Here is a 23,411-nt window from a genome sequence, read left to right as displayed (position 1 = left end):
ATGCGTGAAATCATGTGTGGTTGAGAAGGTAAGCCAAGAAATTAGCCCATCCTTATTGCCACATATAGTCGACAAGAAGGGCGAGGCTTCGACGATTGTTTATTTACACCCAATGACCTCTTCTCATGGCTCACACATTGTCGTTCATTGCCTTGGCCATCAATCGACCTCCCCTCATAGCCCACCCATTGTTGGTCATGCCTTATTTGACGACTGACCCTCCTCTTCCACTGTTGGCCTTTGTATATGTAACACATAATATATATAACGTATAATATATATTGACTTTAATAAAATATTATATTGATATATTTTTTAATAATTATATATAATTTATCAATATTTAATGAAAAATTTTTATTATTAGATGTCAATTTTTAATTTATTTTTATTAAAAATTAATATTTTATTTATATTATTTAACAACATGTCTATTTTTGTGTTTTTGTCAAATTTTGATAGTTTATCAAAATTTTCAAACAAAACACATAACTATATAACTAATACCTTAAATTATATTTATTCAAATATGTTATTAGTTTAAAGGTTACTCAATTTTTTAGCTTTACACAATTTAAAAGTTAAATAGCTTAAAAGTTGCTAAAAAAAAAAAAAAGGTAAGCCAAACACTCCCTTAAAATGATGCAAAGAAATACTAAAGAAAAAACTAGGGATAATTTTTTTTAAAATATTATTAAAATAATTTATAATCTTAATAACATTTAAGATTTTAAATTTTTAATAAACATATAACCAAATAAATTATCTAGCTTATAAAGTGAAAGGAGTAGTTGTCAAACGAGCCGAACGCCCCGCCCTCTCTCTCTCGCCTTCTCTTCAAGGTTGCAGATGCATTCGACAGCTTCTCGTTGTTCTGCGACTGCGGTATCTACTACCGTTCAAAGAAGAGGTAATCTTTCTTCTTTGTTCTCGAACCCACATTCTTCAAACCCCACTTCTAATCCCCAAACCTCGCTTCAAAATTTCCTCAGCGGTAACTTTAAATCAGGAAACATCAATCTCCATGACGCATTTCGCTTCTTTGACCAGATGCTTTCCGTGCAACCCATTGCTCCAATTTCATCGTTCAATCACTTGTTAGGTGCGGTTGCCAAATCCAAGCATTACAGTCACGTAATCTCTCTGTGTAGAAGGATGAGTCAAGTTGGAGTTTCGCCCAATTATGTCACTTTGAACATTTTGCTTAATAGCTTTTGTAGTTCGAATCAAGTTGGTTTGGGCTTTGCTGTTTTGGGTGGAATTTTGAAGAAGGGTTATTGTCCAGATGTTGTTACGTTCTCGTCATTGATTAAGGGGTTGTGTACGGTAGATAAGATTGGCGACGCAACCAAGTTGTTTAAGAAAATGATTGAATTCGGTTGCCTACCCAATGTAATTACCTTTGGGACTTTGATAAATGGGTTGTGCAAAACGGGCAATGTGGGGCTTGCAGTTCAATTGCATGACGAAATGGTGAATGAAAATAGTCGTGCAGGTTTCAAATACAGTCCTAATGTACGTTGTTATAGTATGATTATTGATGGTCTTTGTAAAGATGGAATGGTAGGTAAGGCTAAAGAAGTGTTCTTGGAGATGAAGGGTAGGCATATTTCACCAGACGTGGTTTCCTATAATTCTTTAATTTCTGGTTACTTCCATGCTGATGAGTGGGAAGAGGGCACAGGTTTCTTTAATGAAATGGTGGACAGAGGCATTCGTCCTAATGTGTTCACATTCAATACGTTAATCAATGCACTGTGCAACAAGGGTAAGACCAAAGAAGCAAATAAGTTGTTAGAATTGATGATTCATAGAGGTGTAAAGCCTGATACTTATACATACAACATGTTGATGGGTGGATACTGCATGGAGGGTAGAGTTGATGAGGCAAGAGAATTGTTTATGCAGATGGCAACCAAGGGCCATGAAAGCGTTGTTAGTTACAGTGTGTTGATCAATGGGCATTGCAAGAGTGGGGAGGAGTGATGAGGCGCTCAAACTTTACAAGCATATGATTTCTACAGGAAAGAAGCCAAACATTATTACCTGTAACATCTTGTTAACAGGTCTATTTGACGAAGGGAAAGTTGATAGTGCTCGTAAAATTTATTCTGAATTAGAATTTGATGGCCTCAGACCAGATTCAATTACGCATAAAATTGTCTTGCGTGGGCTTTGCAGGAATGATTGCCTTCTTGAGGCAAAGAAATTGATGCAGGCTCTTGTAACTAAAGGATTTCAACCAAGCATTGCAAATGTTGCCTGCATCCTCTATAGATTTTGTAAAGCGGGACAGTTCGAAATTGCTAGGGAAATATTCAGTGGATTGTCTGAGAGAGGGTTGATGCCAACTGTGGTAACATATACTATCATGATACAAGGGCTTTGTATGGAAGGGAAATTGGATGAGGCAAACCGTTTGTTTCAGGAAATGGAGGAGAAGGGTTGTGCTCCAGATGCTGTTGCATTTAATACCCTTATGAGAGGTTTTCTTCAGAATAATGAAGCACTGAAAGTGCTAGAACTCCTTCAGAAAATGGCAGCAAGAAATCTTCCGGCAGATGCATCGACAGCCTCCATAGTAATAGACTTGCTCACAAAGGATAACAAATATCTTGAGTATATAAATTTGCTTCCAACATTTCCTCACATGGGTAGACAGGGTGATACAGGCAATGCTCTTGACCAGTGACTTGATTGTGCTAGAACTTGTCATGAGCATTGACTTTGACCAAAGTCTAGAAAGCATTGACTTGTGTTGCTATGGACTCATCCAATGTAAATTTAAACAAAGTTACATGAAATAAAATGAATGATGATTGGGTCGTGAAACAAAGTTACCATATGGTTCATTTGGCATCTTTAAGGGCGCGGGCGTTTGAGCTGATATTTGATGTTTCTAGCTCACAAATCTCCTTGACGTCCTCAGGCACCTCATTTTGGTTAAGGGAACCAGAAAGTTACATTTTTCTAGCCCATATAGCGAGCTCATGTGCAGCATGATTACCTAATCTTGGGATATAGTTGCATGTTCTGTTACTTGTTTTGAGGTAGGAAATTTTTGTTTGGTTGAGAGCTATGCAGCCTCGGCTGGCTCGCTTGTAATCTTGGGATATAGTTGCATGTTCTGTTACTTGTTTTGAGGTAGGAAATTTTTGTTTGGTTGAGAGCTATGCAGCCTCGGCTGGCTCGCTTGTACGGTGCTTGTACTGTATTCTAAATTTTGCTATTAGTTTGTTCAAACAGATTGTCATTTGCCTTCGTTGCTTGTGATTTATGAATAGGGTTAGGAGGAGCCTAAGAATTACATTTCCTTCTCTATTCATGAACTATCATTAGCTTTTAAGCAGCCTACATACTAAAGAATTGTAGCATACTTATATTTGCAAGAATTGCTTGAAAGAAAAAATCTGTGTTTCAATTGATATGCATACTTGCAGGCAGTTCTTCCCATGTCTTAGGATAACTGGTTTCATTGCAGGCTCTTCCTAAAGATCTTCCTTGGAAATCGAAAGAATCACGGGTGATAGAGATTCTTCAAGCTGTAAGTCTTCTTTCCAAAGATGCATGTCCATTTCCTGTGTCATTTCAGCAGAGTTTTATTTACTTTTTGCCATCCATTACTTTTATCTGTTCATACTCTTAAGAGGAGTTATGTTGCGTTCTCTTTCAAGAGTGATAATTTTACTACAGAATCTCGGTGTATCTTTCAGTGAGTTTCTTGATTATTTATTTATTTTCTATCAAGTCTCTGTAAGTTGTTCCCCTCAGTAGTGCTTCTTTTCTGAATGATGGCTTTATTTGCTTGCGTGAGGCAGATTAACAACAACAACGATGGACTTGTGGATTGGACAGAGTTCGTTGCAGCAGCTTTACACGTTCATCAATTGGAGGAACATAACTTACAAAAGTGGCATCTTAGGTCACTAGCTGCTTTCGAGAAATTTGATGTGGATAGAGATGGAAACATAACCGCGGAGGAACTTAGAATGGTTAGTTATTATGCCTTCATTACTAGACGCCTGGCTGATGCTTTTAATTCATTGTCTTGCCTCACTATCAAAGCATACTGATTCTAGTGGTTGGCCTTGATATGGTAAACTGAATCCTTTCTTCTCTAAACTTAGCCAACCCAACTTCTAAGTGGATTTCCAACCCATGAATTTAAATTACATAAGATTTTGATAAGACATGAACTTCTAACAGCTAAGCTAAAATTGCAATTTTTGGAGATCATAGAATCATCAGATAACAAGGATTTTCTGCCCCTGGGTTTTTCATTTTATTCCAATTTGATTTTTTTTTCTGTTCAGTTGTCCTTAGATATCTAAGGAGGAGTATATTTGCATCTCCATTTACCTAAGTGGCGTGGCGTGGAAACGATACTATAATAATATGGGTGGTTGTGGTTGAAACCTGTATCGAGTAAGAATAGTTATATCAAACGTGTATCGAGTAAGAATAGTTATGTAACACATTTATTAATTATTATTTCTTTTAAATAAGAAGAAGGGTAGGGTGACAAATGCACCCATTGGGAGGTGATCGTCATCGCCATTGACAGTGTTAATCCTGTACTAATTATTATTTATTTACTCAATAAAATTACTATTTATTGAGTAAAAATAGTTATGTAACACATTTATTTTTATAAAGCAAGTACGTATACTCTTCCTTTTGGAATTTCAATTACTCCATATGCTTGTGTTAGATAGATATTTACGATTTTTTTTTTCTATTTAATACACTATATCAATCAAAATTTTGTATCATTGTCATTTTCAAATATCATATGTTTAGGAGTCTAATATATATTTATTTTTATATCTTATATTTTGGCATAAAGTTAACCTAAATGTTAGGAATATACAAATTTCTTTATCATTCTTGGAGAGGTACCACAATTTATTTATTTATTTTATTATTTGAATTTGGTGTACAAAGCTCATTTCTTAATGTTGTGCCATAATCTACTAGGAGAGTGTTTTCAAAGTAGCTAGTGTACTAGCAATCCTGAAGAAAGCCATCCTTTCGGTGAAAGACCTTCTCAAGAATGGAGTATTTCTCTCCTGAGAAAGTCTTTTATCGCCCTGTCATTCGTTCGGGATCAATTTCCTAGACTTACATGATTCCCCTGGTCAAGCCATGCTCCTAGAGGAATCCAGGGAGATACGACCTCCACTTGCATTATCCTGTATTGTCATGCGACAATGCGGCTTGCCTGTTAGGCCTAGTTTCTTCCAAGGGTCCTTCCTGTTAGGTTTGGAGCCTAACTTGTGATTTTTTTGAAGATAGAATTGAAAGAATAGGAGAAATAGAGAGAATTTGGGAAGGATTAGACAAGAGATATGGAAACTCTCAGGAGAATCATCATAGTTTTGTACCTTGATTCTATCTTTGAAATTAACATCATTCACATCAAATATTTTGAAAGCTTCGAGGGATTATTATTTCCTTACTTTTGTGGTTTCAATCATTTTCTCTAATTAGTCAAAATGAAATCAACGTAGAATGAGTAATCATATAATTATTCATCGGGTTATAGCATGAACTAAACAATCTTTAATATCTTGTATTTTCAATAATGCTCTTTAGAGATTTGAATAAAAATATGAGTACGCCACATGATATAACCTGAAAATCACCATACTTCAATCTTTATCCTTTTCTTGTAAGAAATGAAGGCCTCAAGACATCCCAAATAGGAATTTGTAATAAATTTAAACAATTTAGGTTGGATCATTACAATGTTTTGATTTATTAAAAAGTAAAAAATATAAGGAAGATATTAAGTAGTCGCTTCTTCTTTGCCTTTGCTTGATCTCGGGATACCTGAAACACTTGCTACACTTGGAATGTTGACTGTTCCAGGGGTATGAAATACCCGAGTTATATATTAAAATCTAAGAGAATGACCCAATATTAGTGGTGTGTGCAAATGCATAATGCAGTATGTCATGAAGTAACCCCATGGTAGTGACACCAGAGTGTTGTAATCACCCCCACTAGCCATCATGCTATCAAAAAGCCATAGCCATTCCTAACTTGGAATGGTGTGGTTCATGACCACATACATGATACAGCCCATTTCAAGTCACTAGCCATGAATGTAGTGATGCATGTCCAAGTATATAAAAAATGCGAACCAATGGGAATAAATGATATGCAAACCACCCAAATGAAAGTATAATATGCAAGAGATGTAAGAGTTTAAAAGAGTAGGAGTCACCAACATCAGTTATTCGATTCGGTATTGTTCACAGCGATATGTTGAGATTTTTTGCGTAAAACACAAATTTTCGTGAAGCAAATGTTAAATATTTTTGCATAGGATTATAGGGAATAATTAGAGGAAAAAGTCTATAAATTTTCAGGTCAAGAGGGGTCCCTACGCGTTCTCACGCGCCTCCAGAAAGGGCCCCACGCGCCCCCACTCGTGGCACATGTATTACAACACCATATGTCAATTCCAACAATTATATTATTAGGCACAACACTCATACTAGATGTTATCTAAATATAGCATTAGGGCATTAACACTAACATTAATGGTCCTTCCATTAACTCTTAATTGTTGTGCCATGAAAAATAAGTTGAGAAAAAATAAGAATTTTTAAAGAAAAAATAAAAAGGCTCGCGACAGTGTGCCACAAGACCACTTGCGGCAAAGGGCTTGCCGCAAGGGCCTTGTGGCAGTGTGCCACGAGCCTCCTTTGTGGCAGAACCTTGTTGCAAGAGCTAATGGAGAAACATTGTGGAAAAAACCTTGTGGTGAGAGCTAGTGGCAAAACCTTGTGGCGGAAGAGCTAGTGGCGAAAGAGCTAGTGGCGAACCCTTGTGGCGGAAGAGCTAGTGGCGAACCCTTGTGGCGGAAGATCTAGTGGCGAACCCTTGTGGCGGAAGAGCTAGTGGCAAAACCTTGTGGCGAGAGTTAGTGGCGAAGCCTTGTGGCGAAAGAGCAAAGGCGAAACTTTGTGGCAAAATCTTATGGCGAAGGCAAATCCTTGCGGCTAGACCTAGCGGCGAAGTTAAAGCCTTGCGGCGAAACCTTGTGGCAAAAAAGCTTGTGGCGAGACCTAGCGACGAAGTTGCTTGTGGCAAAAAAACCTTGTGACAAGGCCTTGCGACAGTGTGCCGCAAGGCTTGCGATGTTGCGGCAAGCCTTGTGGCAAGGCCTTGCGGTAGTGTGTCGTAAGGCCTTATGGCAAAGACTTGATTGTAGCCACACACCTTGAACATGGTTCATTTAACAAGCAACACGTGTCAGTATCAAGCATCCTTGAGAATTGTGCCCTATAAATACCCAGCTATAGGATATTGAAAAGGACTTCCAATTTTGGTAAAATCTAGACACTTTGAATGTACATTTACTATTTTCGTGAATAGTCATTGAGATTCGAAACTGACTTTGGCATTGGAGGGTCTTCTCGGGGAAGATTCTCGCGAGCTTTCTAACCCATTTTTTGAGCATTAATAGGGTTAAATTCTTGCGGCGAAGCTAGCGGCGAAGTCAAATCCTTGCGGCAAAACCAAATCCTTGCGGCGAAGCTAGCGGCGAAAGCAAAGCCTTGTGGCAAGAGCTAGTGGCGAAGCCTTGTGGCAAAAGAGCTAGTGGCGAAGCCTTGTGATAGAATCTTGTGGCAAGAGCTAGTAGTGAAGCCTTGTGGCAAAACCTTATGGCGAGAGTTAGTGACGAAATCCTTGCGGCGAGCATCCTAGCGGCAAACTCCCTTGAGACGACCTCTCTTACGACAACCTAACTTCACCCGACATCGAGCTCGAGTGAACCCCATATCACAAATTTTAATTATTGTATTTTGGCAACAACATTAATAAAACCAAGACCTCCAGTTAACTTTTAACAGTATGCTTCGTTAACTCTTAACGATCTCCCTCTTATTAACTCTTAGCAGTCTGTTAATCCATTTGCTAACTCTTAACAATACATTCATCATCATCATCATCAACTCTTAATGATAATTTGAGAACACACGATAGCAAGGAATCACTAATCCAACACATTACCCAATTTGTGTGTGATCTTCTAGTTTTACTACCTTGTTACGATCAGAACATGTGAAACTCTTTGACGCAAATTGAACACTTCGATCTATTATGAGAAACTCTTCATTTCCTCACAGCACCTCGAAAGGTTCTAAGTGATCTTTAGCATAATGTCAGGATGGTCCTAATGCGGTAAACCTATTAGGGCTTTCGATTACGGTACACTATAATCCTTCTACTAACTATCGTCCTAATCAAGTAAAAGCCATGAATTGATTAAACTCACAAGACTCAGTAACTATGCTCAGATCTAGTATGGTGTGATCGAGATGACACATCGGAACTCCTTTTGACATCAGAAACTTCTTTTCGATCATGGACACCCTACCTAGGGGTTCCAACCACGGCTAACTGTGACCATATAGGATGTTCGCCTCACGCTAGAGGTCAATAGATCTTATTAGTGAGCATTTGCCTCCATACACCACTACACATAAACCACATAAAGAGCATTTCCATATTTCACACTGGATGGTTCTACTCAACGGAAAATCTTCGACAGTAGTGCATAAGATGACTCTGTCACCTTTGGTTTGAGGACCAGATACACAATCGAAACCAACAGATCATTAATCCTCTTAGCCATGTAATTTGTTACAAGCATCATATTCAATAGATGTTCAACCAACATCCACTCATATATTTACTATATGCATCTCATGTAATATGACATATGACTCACTATCATTTATCATTAGTATCTCATACTAATTAAAAGTAGTAACCAATGTGCTAGTTCATAATCGATTAATCATAGTTCCCATATGAGAAATATTAGGACTAGGAATACTTTTAACAAATCCTATGATATAGGTCTTTGTAATATATTCTTAACAGGTTAAGAATGAGATCATCAGAAAATCTAGGAACATGGTAATGATTCTAGAGTAAAAGGTCTAAAGGGCCTTAGGAATTTCAAAAAAAGACCCCCAAAATTGAGGGTCATTTGGTATTTAAACCCATTGGGTGTGACAAGGACACGTGACACTCACGTGCAAGGGTGTGGTGCTATTTCAAATGAAAGTGTAGTGCTTATCCCTTTGCATGCGGTGTTATCCCATGGTCAAGCTCGGAGAATGACCTTTAGGAGAAACCCATAGGAAAGGTCCCCTGAAGGAAGGAGGGCCTAAATAGGTAAGCCGCGTTGTTGTGAAATAATAAGTGGTAGTGTTGGCGTGAGACATGTCTTCCTAAATTGCTCTCGGGAGGTTGTCTCGACTAGGCGAAAACCTAGACCTATAAGTCTGAGAAGCTAGTCTCGAAAGGATGGTGACTTGTCAGGGGGATTTGCTTCGGCCCTAGGGAAACCTTCCCATAAGGATGGCTCCTTCCGAGATTGCTGATGTACTGATTTCTTTAGGAGGACTCTTCTTTAGAGGCTATGCTACAACAACTCATTTTACCATAATTGGGCCTTTTTCTTTGTTAGGCATAACAGGTTTAATCGTCATTTTTTTTTTAAATGTCAAGAATAATTTTGTAATTATTTATAAAACTTGACATGTAATTTTTACTTACTTTAAAGATTATATAACAATTCAAAGATCATCCATAATATTAGAGGTGTGCAAAAATTCGGATAAACCGATTTAACCGAACCGAATCGACCGGTTCGGTCGGTTCGGTTCGGTTAGTCTTAACAATCGGTTCAGTTTCGGTTACCAATTTAACAAAAAATCGGATAGTTGGTTCGGTTCGGTTATTTGGGTCAAAATAACCGAACCCAAATAACCGAACCGGCAACCCGTTCTCACTTCTCAGCCCCTAACACATACCCCCGCGCCCCCCTCCTCCAACCCAAGTTCATTGTTCAGGCCCTGCACACCCAATAGCCCGAGAGTCGCCCTCCCTCCCCCACCATTCGAAGGCGATAGCATCGAACCCTAGGTCCCTAACCGGCTAACCCTCACCTTGTCGTTGCCGTCGAACCCAAACGCCCTCGTCAACGTCATCGTCGCCGTTGTCTTCTCCCCCCCTCCCAACACCTATCGCATGTTCTGCGCTAGATAGCTCGAGAGTCACCCCCTACCTGTCGAAGGTGAGAGCAAACCGAACCCTAACCGGCTAACCCTTACCTCGCTGTTGCCGTCGAACCCAAACGCCCTCGTTGTCGGCTTCTCCCTCCCCAATACTCAGCCCCTCTGCGTTAGCCGCCAGATAGCTATCGAGTCACCCCCCACCCGTTGAAGGCGAGAGCAAACCGAACCCTAACCGACTACCCTTGACCTCGCATTCGTCGTCGGCTACCTTCCCTTCGTCCGTTCGCTGTCGCCCCTTCATCCCTTCTCTCTCAAGAGACCGAGAGTGAGTGATTTCGAAACCCTAACCCTAACTTATTTCAGATTCAGTTTGTTCATTTGTCGTTTGTTCATTTGTTAATTTGTTTCAGATTTAGTTTGTTCATTTGTTAATTTGTTTTTGATTCAAGTTTGTTCATGTCCTTCAACAGGGGAGGCAATTGCGATGTGCTTACAACACTATATCTTGGCATTGGGGATTGCTGTGATGATCCCTACATTTCTTGTTCTCTTGATAGGTGGAATTGATGTCAATCGGTTAGTCCTCCTCTAAGTCATCTTGGTGTAGAATTTGTGTTTTTATATCATTCTCAAAACACTAGTTTTGGTTCATTTTCTGTCATTCAATCTTCGATGTCATACACTGTTGTTTTCGTATTTGGCTGCTGGTAATCAAGGTTGAATGAATGAATGTTAATTATTTGTCATTCAGTTTCGGTTAGGTCGATTTTTGTGTAGGTTCGGTTTGATTTTTTGGGTAGGCTTTCGGTTCGGTTAGCCCAAATTCAGAATCGGTTAGTTCGGTTTCGGTTAATTCGGTTAGTGTAGATTTTTGGTTCGGTTATATGCTTAAGGTCGGTTCGGTTCGGTTAGTTAAAATCGGGCAGTTCGGTTCGGTTATAACCGAATGCACACCCCTACATAATATAATAGTATAAGATTAATTAATTAATCCCAATATAAGATCTGTTAGATAGATCTGCTATCCCAAACCAAATTTAGAAAAATTCATAGTGAAATATGCGATTCTATGGTTAGCAACGTTAATGGAGAAAAACAAAAAGCTAGAAAATAATTAAATAATCACTTAAACATATTGATATATATGTATATGTATCTTTTATATATATAGATATAGATATATCTTTGCCAAACCCATATTTCTCCCCTTAACTCTATAAGAAAAGCCTATCACCCATTTGAATTTCAAATTTGACTTATTAAATACTTAACTTTTATAATTTATACCTATTGACTACCTAATTATCTAGTTAGTAATGAACGTGTAATGTAACACCCCACTTTTTCAAATACAAAACAACGTGAAATATAGGAAGATATCACCTACGGGCGTTATGGAAACCCTTACCAACGGATGCATTGGATCGAACCTGCAAGTTTAACCGAAGCTAAATAAATGGGTTTCCACTAGATTCCTTTATATGCACAGGAAATGTATACAACTTTCAATAATCTCAAAAACATAATTTATCATAGCAAGTACAATTGTAGGACACTACACACATAGTTCTTACAACCTTGAGTACCCTAACCGCTATTCACAATATAATACTTAGGTTAAAGGGTACATAATGAAACCAAAATCCCAAAGCTAGCGAAGCTCCACCTCCTTGCCCACGCTTTGATCTTGCAACCTGAGACACTTGATACTTCTGACAAAACTGGGACGATGAATGCCCTAGGAGTAAGAAACACTCGAGTTAGATTATTACATCTAAGTGAGTGGTAAGAAAGAAATTATGCATGCAAGAGCAATATGTAGTTATGCCAGGAAACAAGCAGAAATAAGTATAAACCCTCCAAGACCATATCAAAATAAAACCTCCCCGAGTCACCATCATCCCTTCTAGCACTTGTGTCAAACCTCACAGCCTCACCTCCAGGCTAAGCCCCAACTCTAGGCATGTGGTCGTGGTCCAATCCCTCAGCCCCACCTCTAGGCACGGGATTACAAACCACTACTATGCCCGCCGGCACTTGTGTGAAACATCTCAGCCCCACCTGTAGGCACGGGATCGTGGTCCAACCCCTCAGCCTCACCTCTAGGCACAACCCCACCTTTGGGCACGAGATTACCACCCCGATCCTCGTGATGTTCCCAACAAGCAGCCAACAAGTTCCCGATCTACCAACAGCAACTATCACCAAATAACATGTTGAAAGCAAAACAGAAGGAATATGTACAACTAAGGAATATCAAGTAGGCACGGCCTCACCTGTAGGCACAGTGCATAAACCAAGGAAAATATAATATGCAATCCATAAGCTATGAGCAAGAGTAGTCATGTTTAATCCCATCGACGAACCACAACAACAAACTCCATGATCAAGCAAAATAGGAAAGAAATGCTCGAAAATAGGGAAACATGAGATGTAAGCAACAACCATCCACAAATGGAAACCAAGAGTGATTAATAAGAATCAAGGAGCATGCATAAGAACCTCTCACAAATGAAACCAAGAATGATCTAGAGGAAGCATGCATGAGAACCACTCACAAATGAAACCAATAATGATCAAGAGGAAGCATGCACGAGAACCACTCACCTTGACCGTTTTCCCTTCGATAACACGGTTTACAGCCCGATTTCGTGCACTAGGGGCTTTTTCTGCAGAAATCATGTATTTAAGTAAACCAAACTTTGAATACGTTTACACAGGATTGTAGGTAATTAAAATAGGAGAACAACGGTTAAAATTTCAGGCTAAACGGAGGCCGGATGTGCCCTCATGGGCCCCCGGAAGGTGTCCACGCGCTACCCCTTCTTTATTTTGTAACCCAAAATTAAAACGGCCATATCTTGCTCATTTTAACTCCGATTTGCTTTCCGTTTGAACCTACGGACTCCTATTTTCATGCTCTACGATCCTACGAAAAGAAAATTGGCTTACCTTTTCGAATTCCCTTTTGTTTTCTCGGTTTTCCAGCCAGGTCTCTCTTTCCTTCTTCTTTGCTTTTTCTTTAGTTTTTCTTGCACTAACTTTCTTTTCTCTTTCCTTAGCTTCTCGTGGCCTTAATTCCTTCCCTTTATATAGCTTTTAAATGCCCAAATCCTCAAGATTTTACTTAGCCACCAAGTTGCTCATTTTCCACCCAAGTAATAATTACACTTTGAAAATTTTCCAATCTTCTCAAGCAAGCCTTCACTTCTTCCAATCCTAGGCCACCAAATACTTTTTCAAGATAAGCCTTATCATCCCCTTTCCTTGCAAGCAACCCCTAGCCAATCTTACTCTTCCAAGGTCACACTTAACCCTTAAGTTAGCCATTTTTCTACCCAAGTAATAATGACTAGTTTTGAATTTTCTCCACTTGATTCTTCCTTCATTTGAAAGCTTTTCATTCTTCCAATCTCATGCCTCCAATTGCCCCTCACGTGGCCTTTAAAGCAACCCTTCTTATCCTTTTCTTTTGGTGAACCAATAGAATTCTTCCAAGTTTTCCTTACTTTGAATTAATGGTGTAAGTAATTATTGTTATCTCAAAACTTTAGACTTTTAAGTTAACCCTCCAATCCAATTTCTCAAACTCAAAGCTTTTTAAATAAGCATTTATCATTACAATTATTCTTATTGTTGGAGAAGTTATCATTTCTTATTTGAATTTAGGTCCTTAAAACTATTTCCATTTGCACCTAAATCCAAAACTTCCATTAAAACACTTTATTGCATCATCCAACCTTTACATTAAATTATGGGATATTACATGTAATAAATATGCCATTAAGCACGTGAAAACAAAGCATCAAAACATTGCTTCTAGTGGCCACCAGATTATAAACTCACTAATAGATAGGTTATGGCGTATTGGTCAAAGAAAAGAGGACAAGGAACAGTAGGTCGGTTATGGGTCATTAGTCGGAGCAAAGAAGAAGGGAAATGATGGGTCGGTCGCAAATCATGGGTCACTGATCGGAACAAAGAGGATGGGGTAGGTCAGTTACGAGTCACCAGTTAGAGAAGAGGAATGGTAGGTCGGTCGCAACTTGTGATTCACCTATTGGAGTAAAGAAAAGGGGTCGGGATGAGTCGAGACAGAGATGCCCGATGAGAGACTCAATTCTTCCATTTGAGTTGATAGGAGACGAGAGACGAGTAAAAACGATGCCTGAAAGTGAAGAGAAACACATAAGGAAGAATCGATTCGGTTGATTCTTCTTCTATTCTTTATTTTTTTTATTTTTCTTCTTTCTAGTTCACTTTCTATGTAACTATCGGGATCGGTCGAGATGGTGACGACCAACAAGAGACTCAGTTCTTCCGTTTAGGTCGACAAAAGACAGGAGATAAGAGCAAAGACAATGGCCAAAGGCGAAAGTGAAGGTGGAAAAAATGATTGGTTTGATCGGTTCTTCTTTTATTTTTCTTCTTTCTAGCTCATTTCGCGTGTAACTTACACATTATTTTAAATCAAATTAAGTAGTCAATAGGTGTAAATTATAAATGTAAAGTATTCAATATATCAAATTTAAAGTCTATAGAGATAATAGATTTTTAATGTAAAATTCAGGAGGGAAAATACAAGTTTGATCTATATATCTTATATATCTCCATCTATCTTATGTATATATGTATATATCTTATATATATCGGTCTAATAGGGGACATTGCCATCGATATAACGGGAATGCTCATCCTTTCAACAAGTCGTTTATGGATTTGGGAATATATATATATTATATATATTTATTGATTTAAAGGGTGTTTGGCTTACTAGTTTGACCGCTATGTAACTTATGTTTTTACGTATTTAGCAACATTTAATTAAGAGTTTAAATGTTATTCAGCTTTTAAGCTAATTCAATAGTGTTTTTCAAAAACTCCTCCCCTAGCTTTTTCAAATAAGCTCTTAGTAGCTTATTGTGTTGACCAAGAAAATTATGAAATTGTCTTCACATAATTCAAATATTTACACTCTCATCTTTTCCCATCTTTTTCTCTGTTCACCTCCTCCATGGCTAAATATTCATCGCCGTCGCCTAGATCTCTTCATTCCTTGTCCATTGTCCCCTCAGCTTATATTGTCCATTGTCGCCTCCTTCCATCGCCTTGGTCATCGTCCATCTCCTCTTCCATTGCCTCAGCCATCGCCTCATTTGGCTAATGATACCACCATTTACTGTATATATATATATAAATATAACACATAATATATATTGGGTTTATATAGGCTTAAAGACATAATTACACCCCTCAACTTGTGGGGTTTAATCGATATTGCCCCTCAACTTTCAATGGGGGCCTATTATACACCTCTAATTTTAATTTTTGACCCATCAAGCACTTAGTTATCGATGTCAGTGCCACGCGTGAAATCATGTGTGGTTGAGAGGGTGAGCCATGAAATTAGCCTATCCTTGCTATTGTTAACAGTTGATGATAAGGGTAAGGCTCCGACGATCGTTCGTCTATGACCAACAACCTCCCCACGTGGCTCACACATCGCCGTTCGTTGCCTTGGTCGTTGACTGACCTCCCCTCATAGCCCACCCATTGTTGGTTGCTCCTTGTCCGATGACCAATCCTCCCTCTCCATCATTCGCCTTTGTATGTATAACATATAATATATATATATAACCCATAATATATATTGACTTTAATAAAATATTGTATTGATATATTTTTTAATAATTGTATATAATTTATCAACATCTAATAATAAAATTTTATTATTAAACATTAGTTTATAATTTATTTTTATTAAAAATTAATATTTTATTTATATTATTTAACAGTATATCTATTTTTATTTTTTGGTCAAATTCTAATAACTTATCAGATTTTTTAAATAAAACACATAATTATATAACTGATAGTTTAAATTATATTTATCTAAATATGTTATTAAGGTTACTCAATTTCTTAGTTTTACACAATTTAAAAGTTAAATAGCTTAAAAGCAAGTTCTAAAAAAATAAAACTAGGGATAATTTTTTTAAATATTATTAAAATAATTTATAATCTTAATAAGATTTAAGATCTTACATTTTTATCTACCTTATAAACTGAAAGGAGTAGTTGTCAAACGAGCCAAACGCCCCATAAGTCCTCACTCCCCGCCCTCTCTCTCTCGCCTTCTCTTCAAGGTTGCAGATGCATTCGACAGCTTCTCGTTGTTCTGCGACTGCGGTATCTACTACCGTTCAAAGAAGAGGTAATCTTTCTTCTTTGTTCTCGAACCCACATTCTTCAAACCCCACTTCTAATCCCCAAACCTCGCTTCAAAATTTCCTCAGCGGTAACTTTAAATCAGGAAACATCAATCTCCATGACGCATTTCGCTTCTTTGACCAGATGCTTTCCGTGCAACCCATTGCTCCAATTTCATCGTTCAATCACTTGTTAGGTGCGGTTGCCAAATCCAAGCATTACAGTCACGTAATCTCTCTGTGTAGAAGGATGAGTCAAGTTGGAGTTTCGCCCAATTATGTCACTTTGAACATTTTGCTTAATAGCTTTTGTAGTTCGAATCAAGTTGGTTTGGGCTTTGCTGTTATGGGTGGAATTTTGAAGAAAGGTTATTGTCCAGATGTTGTTACGTTCTCGTCATTGATTAAGGGGTTGTGTACGGTAGATAAGATTGGCGACGCAACCAAGTTGTTTAAGAAAATGATTGAATTCGGTTGCCCACCCAATGTAATTACCTTTGGGACTTTGATAAATGGGTTGTGCAAAACGGGCAATGTGGGGCTTGCAGTTCAATTGCATGACGAAATGGTGAATGGAAATGGTCGTGCAGGTTTCAAATACAGTCCTAATGTACTTTGTTATAGTATGATTATTGATGGTCTTTGTAAAGATGGAATGGTAGGTAAGGCTAAAGAAGTGTTCTTGGAGATGAAGGGTAGGCATATTTCACCAGACGTGGTTTCCTATAATTCTTTAATTTCTGGTTACTTCCATGCTGATGAGTGGGAAGAGGGCACAGGTTTCTTTAATGAAATGGTGGACAGAGGCATTCGTCCTAATGTGTTCACATTCAATACGTTAATCAATGCACTGTGCAACAAGGGTAAGACCAAAGAAGCAAATAAGTTGTTAGAATTGATGATTCATAGAGGTGTAAAGCCTGATACTTATACATACAACATGTTGATGGGTGGATACTGCATGGAGGGTAGAGTTGATGAGGCAAGAGAATTGTTTATGCAGATGGCAACCAAGGGCCATGAAAGCGTTGTTAGTTACAGTGTGTTGATCAATGGGCATTGCAAGAGTGGGAGGAGTGATGAGGCGCTCAAACTTTACAAGCATATGATTTCTACAGGAAAGAAGCCAAACATTATTACCTGTAACATCTTGTTAACAGGTCTATTTGAGGAAGGGAAAGTTGACAGTGCTCGTAAAATTTATTCTGAAATAGAATTTGATGGCCTGAGACCAGATTCAATTACGCATAAAATTGTCTTGGGTGGGCTTTGCAAGAATGGTTGCCTTCTTGAGGCAATGGAATTGATTCAGGCTCTTGGAACTAAAGGATTTCAACCAAGCATTACAATTGTTTCCTCCATCCTTAATGGATTTTGTAAAGTGGGACAGTTCGAAGTTGCTAGGGAAATATTCAGTGGATTGTCTGAGAGAGGGTTGATGCCAACTGTGGTAACATATACTATCATGATACAAGGGCTTTGTATGGAAGGGAAATTGGATGAGGCAAACCGTTTGTTTCAAGAAATGGAGGAAAAGGGTTGTGCTCCAGATGCTGTTGCATTTAATACCCTTATGAGAGGTTTTCTTCAGAATAATGAAGCACTGAAAGTGCTAGAACTCCTTCAGAAAATGGCAGCAAGAAATCTTCCGGCAGATGCATCGACAGCCTCCATAGTAATAGACTTGCTCACAAAGGATAAAAAGTATCTTGAGTATATAAATTTGCTTCCAACATTTCCACACATGGGTAGACAGGATGATACAGGCAATGCTCTTGGCCAGTGACTTGATTGTGCTAGAACTTGTCATGAGCATTGACTTTTGACCAAAGTCTAGAAAGCATTGACTTGTGTTGCTATGGACTCATCCAATGTAAATTTAAACAAAGTTACATGAAATAAAATGAATGATGATTGGGTCGTGAAACGAAGTTACCATATGGTTCGTTTGGCATCTTTAAGGGCAGGCGTTTGAGCTGATGTTTGATGTTTCTAGTTCACAAATCTCCTTGACTTCCTCAGGCACCTCATTTTGGTTTAGGGAACCAGAAAGTTACATTTTTCTAGCCCATATAGCGAGCTCATGTGCAGCATGATTACCTAATCTTGGGATATAGTGCATGTTCTGTTTCTTGTTTTGAGGTAGGAAATTTTTGTTTGGTTGAGAGCTATGCAGCCTTGGCTGGCTTGCTTATAAGATGCTCGTACTGTATTCTAAATTTTGCTATTAGTTTGTTCAAACAGATTGTCATTTGCCTTCATTGCTTGTGATTTATGAATAGGGTTAGGAGGAGCCCAAGAATTACATTTCCTTCTCTATTCATGAACTATTATTAGCTTTTAAGCAGCCTACATACTCAAGAATTGTAGCCTACTTATATTTGCAATAATTGCTTGAAAGAAAATAGCTGTCTTTCAATTGATATGCATACTTGCAGGCAGTTCTTCCCATGTCTTAGGATAACTGGTTTCATTGCAGGCTCTTACTAAAGATCTTCCTTGGAAATCGAAAGAATCACGGGTGATAGAGATTCTTCAAGCTGTAAGTCTTATCTTTCCAAAGATGCATGTCCATTTCAGCAGAGTTTTATTTACTTTTTGCCATCCATTACTTTTATCTGTTCATACTCTTAAGAGGAGTTATGTTGCGTTCTCTTTCAAGAGTTATAATTTTACTTCAGAATCTCGGTGTATCTTTCAGTGAGTTTCTTGATTATTTATTTATTTTCTATAAGTCTCTGTAAGTTGTTCCCGTCAGTAATGATGGCTTTATTTGCTTGCGTGAGGCAGATTGACAACAACAACGATGGACTTGTGGATTGGACAGAGTTTGTTGCAACAGCTTTACATGTCCATCAATTGGAGGAACTTTAACGTACAAAAGTGGCATCTTAGGTCACTAGCTGCTTTCAAAAAATTTGATGTGGATAGAGATGGAAACATAACTGCGGAGGAACTTAGAATGGTTAGTTATTATGCCTTCATTACTAGACGCCTGGCTGATGCTTTTAATTCATTGTCTTGCCTCACTATCAAAGAATACTGATTCTAGTGGTTGGCCTGATATGGCAAACTGAATCCTTTCTTCTCTAAACTTAGCCAACCCAACTTGTAAGTGGACTTCCAAGCCATGAATTTAAATTACATAAGATCTTGATAAGACATGAACTTCTAACAGCTTTGCTAAAATTGCAATTTTTGGAGGTCATAGAATCATCAGATAACAAGGATTTTCTGCCCCTGGGTTTTTCATTTTATTCCAATTTGATTTTTTATCGCTTTCGTTGAGTTACATTAGCATACAATATCTTCTCTATATCTGTTTAAAATATATATATATATATTTTTTTCCTGTGTCTTGAACAAATTTGTCAAATTAAAGGTCATGCTGCTGAACTGACTGCTTGGACCTTATTAAGTTTTAATGGTGGATGGCCCTATTCACCTACATAGCCCATCTCATGTCTTTTGGTTCTTCTAGCTAGCTAAAAGCAAGTCATTGCCTTGCAGCACACAGGCTGAAAAGGCTCGATCGACCCACTTCTAGAAGAGGCTGACATTGACAAAGATGTTCTGTATTCTAGCAATGCTTGCAAATATAAGTAGAATCCACGCATGCTCTTTGTTCTGACTGACTTGATTAATCAACGTGAGCAAATGAGTTATGCAATAGATTAAAATTATTCATGATTTACCATCAACTCATCAACAGATCATAGTAGGATTCTGTAGGACACAAACTTTGCAAAACCCACTCAAATTACTTACTTTTATATCATTCTTTAAAACTTGTTTTCTGAATCCTATTTGATTGCAATTTTCCTAACAGATTATTTTGCACATTAACTGTGATGTGAGTATGTCTAGACACCGTTGGGGTTTAGATCTGAAATCCCGACAATCAATTGCCATGGTTTCGATTTGAATACTAATGATTGATCATTAGGATTCAGATCGAGTCGCATTTACAGCCACCGGGCCCCTACTTATGGTGGTTCATTGACTTGAGCGTCGAAGATCATACTCAGAAACTTAGTCTCACCTAATTTTCTCGTTCATGTAATTCTCGAGGAGTCAATCTCAAGATGCAGATCTCGAAGATCAATTCCCGATACAACACGTGATGATCGGTATTATCTTTCATCATTAGATACATACGAGCTTATTTCTTTTGTTATGAAAAGTAAGAAACTAGGTGGGTATTTTTTCAGTTGTCCTTAGATATCTAAGGAGGAGTATATTTGCATCTCCATGTACCTAAGTGGCGTGGCGTGGAAACAATACTATAATAATATGGGTGGTCGTGGTTGAAACCTTTATTAAGGATGCGATTGGAAATTTTATATCAAACGTGTATCGAGTAAGAATAGTTATGTAACACATTTATTAATTATTATTGCTTTTAAATAAGAAGAAGGGTAGGGTGACAAATGCACCCATTGGGAGGTGATCGTCATCGCCATTGGCAGTGTTAATCCTCTACTAATTAGTATTTATTTACTCAATAAAATCAATATTTATTGAGTAAAAATAGTTATGCAACACATTTATTTTTATAAAGCAAGTACGTAATACTCTTCCTTTTTGAATTTCAATTACTCCATATGCTTGTGTTAGATAGATGTTTATGATTTTTTTTTTTCAATTTAATACAATATATCAATCAAAATTTTGTATCATTGTCATTTTCAAATATCATATGTTTAGGAGTCTAGTATATATATATATATATATATTTATATCTTATATTTAGGCATAAAGTTAACCTAAATGTTAGGAATATACAAATTTCTTTATCATTCTTGGAGAGGTGCCACAATTTATTTATTTTATTATTTGAATTTGGTGTACAAAGCTCATTTCTTAATGTTGTGCCATAGTCCACTAGGAGAGTGTTTTCAAAGTAGCTAGTGTACTAGCAATCCTCATCCTTTCGGTGAAAAACCTTCTCCAGATCGAAGTATTTCTCTCCTGAGAAAGTCTTTGATCGCCCTGTCATTAGTCCGAGATCAATTTCCTAGACCTACATGATTCCCTTGGTGAAGCCATGCTCTTGGAGGAATCCAGGGAGATACGTCCCCGCTTGCAACATCCTGTATTGTCTTGCGACATTGCGGCTTGCCTGTTCTAGGCCTAGTTCCTTCCAAGGGTCCTTCATGTTAGGTTCAAAGCCTAACTTGTGATTTTCTTGAAGATAGAATTGAAAGAATAAGAGAAATAGAGAGAATTTGGGAAGGATTAGACAAGAGATATGGAGGATTAGAGATAACCCGAGAGAGAAAAAAGGAGAATTTAAGAGAGAATGGAATAACTTTTCAATTAATGAAAGCCTAATTTTAGTTAAGAGTTGTACAGCCTTATATAAAGGCTATTCAATTACTTTAATAGGGCAGTTTTCACTCCTCCACTCGAGGTAGCTACTCCTAAACTATCTCACAATTGTAAATAAAACAATAACTAACCTATTACATAGATTAGTACAATCTATAAAAATAAAAATTACTAGCCTAGATCATGATATTCCCTTCCCCTTAAACATTTCTCATCCCCCAAAAATCCCTACGACTAGTCCTTCATCCCACCCATGCAACATCTTTGCCTTCTTTTAGTCCTCCCATGCATAGTAATTGTCTTTTGCACTGGTGGCCTAGACTAAATTTCTCTCCACACCTATAACACAACCTTAGTTGTCTCCTTTGATCCATGGACATGGATTTGGTTGGAGTAGTAACCCTAGGGCTTTATCTTGATGTTGCAGACCCCAAATTCTCTTCCAATTGTTAACCTAGATGGTTGAATTTCTCTTCCAAGGCCATATCTTATGACCTGTTCTCAACAACCTACTTAATAGTTGTAGGTTGCATCATCTTAACTACGGGTCTCAATTCATCTTTTAAGTCACTCGTAAAGTTGGGAACAAAATATTGTTTAGTCAATGTATTTATTCCTTGTTGAATTCCCGTATAGCTATTTTTGATTGTCAAACCTCTTTTCAAGGCATACATAAAGAACAAACGTAAATGAAAGGCCAGTTAGTTTGTCGAATCAATATCATATGTATACTATGTGATTCTCAACCTGGGAACGATATTTGTTACACACTCGCAGCAAGTAAACTTAGCCTAAAATTGGGAGAGCGGAAAACTAATTTGGTATATGAAGGGGGAAGTTGTGGATTAAATGGATATGTTTCACACGCTGCACATCTTGGGTTAAGGCAAGGACAATGTCTAACGCCAATGATTCCTAAAGAAAGTTGCGTTTTAAATGAGCACCATTAATTTAAATTTCAGTATGAGTGTGTATTAATTATTAAGAAATCACTAGGTTTGGATTGGAGCGTAAGCTTAACTTAGAGCTTTCATGTCACGTATGGGAGTTACTAGAACTGGAAACGCTATCATATCCAAACCCAGATGATTAATTTAGTTGTATTGTTATTAAATGCAAATAGAGATGAAGATAGTTTTAGTTTAAGCAATCCTCATACATGATATGCGGGATTCTAGTTTAAGCAACTACCATAAATTCAATTGCAATTAATACACAAAACAACTAAATTAATCATCTGGGTTTGGGTATCATAACGTTTCCAGTTCTAGTAACTTCCATACGTGGCATGAAAGCTCTAAGTTAAGCTTACACTCCAATCCAAATCTAGTGATTTCTTAATAATTAATACATACTCATACTGAAATTTAAATTAATAGTGCTAATTTAAAACACAGCTTTCTTTGGGAATTATTGGCGTTGGACAGTGTCCTTATCTTAATTTAAGATTGGATTTAGCTACTCATCTTCATTTTAAAATTAATTGACAAGAATTTAAATGGCGTAATTTAAATGACATGAATTTAAACAACAGAAATTAACAAGCCATTTAGGTGGTGGATAATAAAAAGACGTGAATTAAAATTGTAGAAATTAACCTGCCATTTAGGCGGTGGATAATAAAGTAACAATAAATGACATGAGAATTTAAGATAATAAAGAAAAGAAATAAGATCACAAGAGAAGACAAGAGAGAAAAGAAGAGAGAATAAGATTAATTCTCCAAGAGAAATTCTAAGAACACAACTAAGTTTTGATTCAAGAATAATGACCTTCTTCACAAGTGCACCCAAGTGAGCTAATTATGGCCCACAAGATGCAATAAGGA

The 23,411-nt window shown here is 37.6% G+C and overlaps 1 protein-coding gene across 1 annotated transcript in view; it reads left to right on the top strand.

Annotated features, from left to right (window-relative positions):
• Positions 1 to 816: 816 nt before the first annotated feature.
• LOC127791599 (pentatricopeptide repeat-containing protein At2g17140-like) overlaps positions 817 to 23,411 on the top strand; it is a 39,383-nt gene continuing 16,788 nt past the window's right edge. Inside the window, 8 exon segments of the mRNA XM_052321584.1 lie at positions 817 to 1,980; positions 1,982 to 2,689; positions 3,482 to 3,544; positions 3,819 to 3,992; positions 10,601 to 10,619; positions 16,150 to 17,927; positions 18,732 to 18,794; positions 19,043 to 19,217. Of these exon segments, the coding sequence (XP_052177544.1) occupies positions 850 to 1,980; positions 1,982 to 2,689; positions 3,482 to 3,544; positions 3,819 to 3,992; positions 10,601 to 10,619; positions 16,150 to 17,927; positions 18,732 to 18,794; positions 19,043 to 19,126 (4,020 nt within the window). The 5' untranslated portion in view covers positions 817 to 849 and the 3' untranslated portion in view covers positions 19,127 to 19,217.

Source organism: Diospyros lotus, chromosome 15, assembly GCF_014633365.1.
Source record: "Diospyros lotus cultivar Yz01 chromosome 15, ASM1463336v1, whole genome shotgun sequence".
Lineage (NCBI taxonomy): Eukaryota > Viridiplantae > Streptophyta > Magnoliopsida > Ericales > Ebenaceae > Diospyros > Diospyros lotus.
Note: the sequence above shows the minus strand (reverse complement) of the source record. Positions and strands in the feature narration are given on the sequence as shown.